Consider the following 5,440-nt stretch of genomic DNA (forward strand, 5'->3'; position numbering starts at 1 on the left):
GTGCATTTAGATGCGACATATACACCTTAGTTTTCAATACACTTTACATTTACTGCTCTTAATTTGAAATTTCACAAGCGGGACACACTTTTTAACCAGCAAAGCCACTTCTCGAAATGAACGCATGATATGTAACTGCATATTTTTTTACAACAGGTAAATGTTAGGTAGCTATCATTCTGTATCATTTGTCGTAATAAAAGCGATTCGTTTCGGTTTTTTGAAATATTTGTCTTATATTGAAAGTTTGCACCGGATATAGATTTTTTTTTAAGACTCAAGAGTTTCTTAGACCAACTAGCAGACTTTAGACTCGTGAAACAGGTGAGTTGCTGTCAAATGAAGCTAATGTTTCAAGACTCTCCTTTTAATTGGTTTAATTAGTAATTAATTATGAACATACATATCTCAGACCAGACAATCATAAAGGATATTTTCTGACGAGGGATCCGCTAGTCACATATCATATAACCTGTTGAGTTTTAAACGGTTTAAACACTATATGCTATTTGCTGTCTTCTGGAACATTCCACAAACCGTAGGCTAAAAGTTCCTTTCCGAGTGTGTTGTTCCCCAACGGACCCAAAGTGCGGCACAATTTAACGGAAGGAAAACGGCACCGAATGGAGCGATGCTAAAAACGGCATTTTAGCCATGGACAAAAGCTGACAAAGAGAGGTACACTCGGTAAGGGGAATCCTTACTAGCAATAGCAGATGTTTTTCCAAATAACATGGAGTGTATTTCCGTCGTGACGTCATCTTTAATTCCTCATGTTTTGATTTTTGACCGTTGGACCGCATGAGTCAAGGCTTGGGAATTTAAGTACAAGATAAAATGGATATGGGATATTCATTCATTTTCTACCGCTTATCGCGGGGGTGCTGGAGCCTATCCCAGCTGTCCACCCTGGACTGGTGGCCAGCCAATCCCAGGGCACATATAGACAAACAACCATTCACACTCACATTCATACCTATGGACAATTTGGAGTTAGCCAATTAACCTAGCATGTTTTTGAAATGTGGGAGGAAACCGGAGTACCCGGAGAAAACCCACGCATGCACGGGGAGAACATGCAAACTCCACACAGAGATGGCCGAGGGTGGGATTGAACTCGGGTCTCCTAGCTGTGTGGCCTGCGCGCTAACCACTAGGCCACCATGCAGCCATATATATTATTTGCCACATATATTAATTTTGCAATTTTGGCAATTTTTAAAGAACAGACTCAATATAGATTTCAGTGCCCCAAATCAACATTTTATGACAGAGTATAAAAATAATTGTGGATTTAGAGAATAAAGTCATTAATTTACGATGACAATAAAGTCGTAAAATTCAAAAAGAAAAAACTTGTAATATTACGGAAATGAAATTGTGAGTGATAAACTCATAATAAAGTTATAAATTTACGAGAGAAAAACTCATAACCTTATGACAATAAAGTCGTAAAATGAAAAAAGAAAAAACCTTGTAATATTACGGAAAAAAAATTGTGAGCGATAAACTCATAATAAAGTCATAAATTTATGAGCGATAAACTCATAATAGTCATAAATTTACGAGAGAAAAACTCATAATCTTATGACAATAAAGTCGTAGAATTAAAAAAAAAAACCTTGTAATCTTACGGAAATAAAATTGTGAGCGATAAACTCATAATAAAGTCATACATTTACGAGAGAAAAACTCAATCTTATGACATTCATTCATTTTCTACCGCTTTTCCTCACGAGGGTCATGGGGGGTGCTGGAGTCTATCCCAGCTGTCTTCGGGCCAGAGGCGGGGTACACCCTGGACTAGTGGCCAGCCAATCACAGGGCACATATAGACAAACAACCATTCACACTCACATTCATACCTATGGACAATTTGGAGTCGCCAACTAACCTAGCATGTTTTTGGAATGTGGGAGGAAACCGGAGTACCCGGAGAAAACCCACGCATGCACGGGGAGAACATGCAAACTCCACACAGAGATGGCCGAGGGTGGAATTGAACCCTGGTCTCCTAGCTGTGAGGTCTGCGCGCTAACCACTAGACCGCCTTGTCGCCCTACTCTTATGACAATAAAGAAGATAGAAAAAACCTTGTAATATTATGGAAATAAAATTGTGAGCGATAAACTCATAATAAAGTCATAAATTTACAAGAGAAAAACTCAGAATCTTATGACAATAAAGTCGTAAAATTTTAAAAAAAACCTTGTAATATTACGGAAATAAAATTGTGAGCGATAAACTCATAATAAAGTCATAAATTTACGAGAGAAAAACTCATAATCTTATGACAATAAAGTCATAAAATGAAAAAAGAAAAAACCTTGTAATATTACGGAAATAAAATTGTGAGCAATAAACTCATAATAAAGTCATAAATTTACGAGAGAAAAAATCATAATCTTATGACAATAAAGTCATAGAATAAAAAAAAAACCTTGTAATATTACGGAAATAAAATTGTGAGCGATATATAATAATAATAATAATAATCATAATAAAGTCATAAATTTACAAGACAAAAAAAAATGATATTATTCTGAGAATGAAGTTGTAAATTTACAAGAAAAAACATTGTAATAACCCGAATTGAATTGGAATATTTAGTGTTATGTAATTATGTAAACATGGCTAATATTTCAAAACGCTAATTGAGGTCAGACGCTAATTCTTTTGTTTTTTTCCAGCAACATGTCAGAGCAGCACTCCAAGCCCAATGTCAGCCCCTCCCAGGCCGCAGACCTTGTGAAGAAACACTACAACCTGACCCCCTCCCAAACAAAAGACCTCCCCAGCTACGAGGACCAGAACTTCCACGTAGTGACGTTGGACGGTGGCCAGTATCTCCTGAAGATCATGAACTCGGAGGACAGTAAGGACCCCACCCTGTTTGAACTGCAGACCTACGCCATGACCTTCCTGGAGGAGAATGGACTTCCCACTCAAACAGCCGTGAAGACAACCGCGGGGCAGGGCATGTTCCTGGAAGACCTGGGTAGGACACCAGTACCTGCAAATGAGGAGACCGGGTGGTTGGAGGTCCCTCCTATGTGACGTGGATGCTTTAAATGAGCCTATAAATAGCCTATAACCCCCCACCATGTATAATCTGTAATCATAATTTTTGGATTATGTATCTTTGCTAGATTGCGGTTATGGCCGACGGAAGTACCTGGTCCGCCTGTTGACCTATTTACCTGGAATCCCGATTGCCAAGGTTCCTTTCTCACCACAGCTACTTTATGAAGTGGGCCAGACAGCAGCCAGGATGGACACCATTCTCAAAGAGGTAGAGTGCCCCAACCTGTAGTCTGGGACCCCAGCAATGCACGCGGTAGAGGAGGAAGCCAGACTGCAGCAACGGTTGTGGTTGCATGGCAGAAATCACCTGCTGCTACAAAATGGCTGATAGACGACAACCAATAGCTAAACTTTTACCTCCAAAGTGTCTGCAAGGCATGCTGGGTAGTCCATCTGACGTATGGACAATAAAACATTGGATATCAGGAGCATCTTAACTCCTTGTTTACCTCTCTTCCGACCTCGGCAAAATGTTGGGAGAAAGAGTAGCATCACCCGCTGCTACAAAGTGGCTAATAAACGACAACCGAGAGCTAAACACAACACGAAACCTCAAACCTTTACCTCCAAAGTGTCTGCAAGGCATGCTGGGTAGTCCATATGACGTATGGACAATAAAACATTGGACATCAGGAACATCTTAACTCCTTGTTTTCTGACCTCGGCAAAATGTTGGGAGAAAGACTACCATAAGCTACCCAGCATGCCTTGCGGCAGTGTTTATTTGTATGGCCGCATGGTGCAGATGGTAGGTGACTTTGTGTGTTGTTTGGATGTTGCCGGGTACAGTTTCAATGTTAAATGTTTAAACATTTGAAATACCCGGCGGGCCAAATTAAGACGCTTGGCGGGCCCGATGTGGCCCGCGGGCCGCTGCTTTGGAGGTTCCACTGTAATATCGTCCCGATACTTTATTTCCATACCGCGTGTTTAAAAGGTTGTATTTCTTCCTGTTCCCAGATGAAACATCCTCAACTGTCGGTGCTGCGGAGGAAGGACTTCATATGGGATTTGTCCAATCTGGTCCTCCTGGAGAAGTACATGCACGTCCTGGATGGAGACCCTCTCCAGGAGGTTGTGAAGACCGTCCTGCATCAGTACAAGACCTTTGTGGCCCCCAAATACGCCGGTTTCCGCAAGTGTACGCATGATATGCTTAGATGTGTTGTTTACATACGGGACCTGATCCACGGATCTGTTTGGTTTTTGCTCAGGTCTCATCCATGGAGACTTCAATGACCTCAATGTGCTCGTGGAAGCCAATGACGGGGACGGTCACAGGATCTCTGGTATCATCGACTTTGTGGACATGCACATGAGTTATTACGTCCACGAGCTCGCCATCACACTGACGTACATGATGCTGGAGCACGCCAAGCCCGTGGAGGTGGGGGGTCCCATCCTGGCGGGCTGGGAGAGCGTCTTTCCGCTCAACGAGGAGGAGAAAGTTTGTCTCTTTTGGTTGGTGCTGGCACGCTTAAGCCAGTCGTTGGTGCTCGCTCGCTATTCTGTGACGCTGCACCCTGAAAACGAAGAATATTTAACCATTTCGTGCAGGAAAGGAGTTCCTATTTTGTGTCGCTTTTTGGAGATGGGGAAAGAGCAGGTGGAGAAAGTGTGGTTCCAGTCCGCCGCTCAATTCGACTCCAAGAACGGAAAGTAAAAGAAACCAATGCCGACTCCATCCTAAGAGACATTCCCAAACTTTGACCTCCCAGACGAAGAGGTACGTCCTTCATGACCAAAACATACATTCGTTACTTACATAACAATAACATTCATTCGGCTGCGAGGCGGACCGTCGAGCTTCTGGGGAGGCCAGAACATGTGTTCGATTCCCGCTGACCGGATGAGAAATATCTGGTGCAAACTTTGATAGTTCATTTAAGGGCTTGATGATGATTTATGGCCCGTTTCACTTCTTAATGAAGGACGTGTAGGACTGGGGTCTCAAACTCAATTTACCTGGGGGTCACCGGAGTTAGGTTCTGGGTGAAGCCGGGCCGCATCAGGTTTTCAAAACATTTATTAAAAACTGGAAAAAAAAATCAATAAAAAAACTATCTACAATGCTTTTGCTTCTGGTATACCCTACACTTTTTCAGTACTTTGGTTCCGGTTTTCCACACCAAAATATCTGATAAAACATTCCACTGTTCTCAAATATCTTCATTTTTATTTTTCTATACACAAAATAAACAAATTAAGAATAAAGACATTAAATCAGTAATAAGTAAAATAATAATAAAACAGCAAATAAGAAAACGTAAGAAACCACATACAGTTGGTAGAGAAATGATTTTTTTCAGATTCAAATGTACAGTATTAACAGTTATTTAACCTTTTAACATGAACA

At 41.2% G+C, this 5,440-nt stretch overlaps 1 protein-coding gene across 2 annotated transcripts; it reads left to right on the plus strand.

Annotated features, from left to right (window-relative positions):
- Positions 1 to 200: 200 nt before the first annotated feature.
- hykk.2 (hydroxylysine kinase, tandem duplicate 2) lies at positions 201 to 5,154 on the plus strand. 2 transcript variants are annotated; one of them, XM_058073382.1, is made up of 5 exons: positions 201 to 324; positions 2,691 to 2,998; positions 3,150 to 3,292; positions 4,045 to 4,225; positions 4,299 to 5,154. In XM_058073382.1, the coding sequence occupies exons 2-5, from the start codon at positions 2,695 to 2,697 to the stop codon at positions 4,745 to 4,747; spliced, it is 1,077 nt and encodes a 358-aa protein (XP_057929365.1). In that variant the 5' UTR covers positions 201 to 324; positions 2,691 to 2,694; the 3' UTR covers positions 4,748 to 5,154. The 2 variants fall into 2 exon arrangements, with proteins under 2 accessions (XP_057929365.1, XP_057929366.1); XM_058073383.1 differs by lacking the exon at positions 201 to 324 and adding an exon at positions 411 to 687.
- The last annotated feature ends 286 nt before the right edge of the window (positions 5,155 to 5,440 follow it).

This window comes from Doryrhamphus excisus, chromosome 5, assembly GCF_030265055.1.
Source record: "Doryrhamphus excisus isolate RoL2022-K1 chromosome 5, RoL_Dexc_1.0, whole genome shotgun sequence".
Taxonomy (NCBI): Eukaryota; Metazoa; Chordata; class Actinopteri; order Syngnathiformes; family Syngnathidae; genus Doryrhamphus; species Doryrhamphus excisus.

Bases quoted from the DNA above. Each gene is read 5' to 3' on its own strand.
- hykk.2 (XM_058073382.1), top strand. From the start codon at position 2,695: ATGTCAGAGCAGCACTCCAAGCCCAATGTCAGCCCCTCCCAGGCCGCA. The intron at 3,293-4,044 runs GTAGAGTGCCCC...TCCTGTTCCCAG, and splicing joins TGGACACCATTCTCAAAGAG to ATGAAACATCCTCAACTGTC. The intron at 4,226-4,298 runs GTACGCATGATA...GTTTTTGCTCAG, and splicing joins ATACGCCGGTTTCCGCAAGT to GTCTCATCCATGGAGACTTC.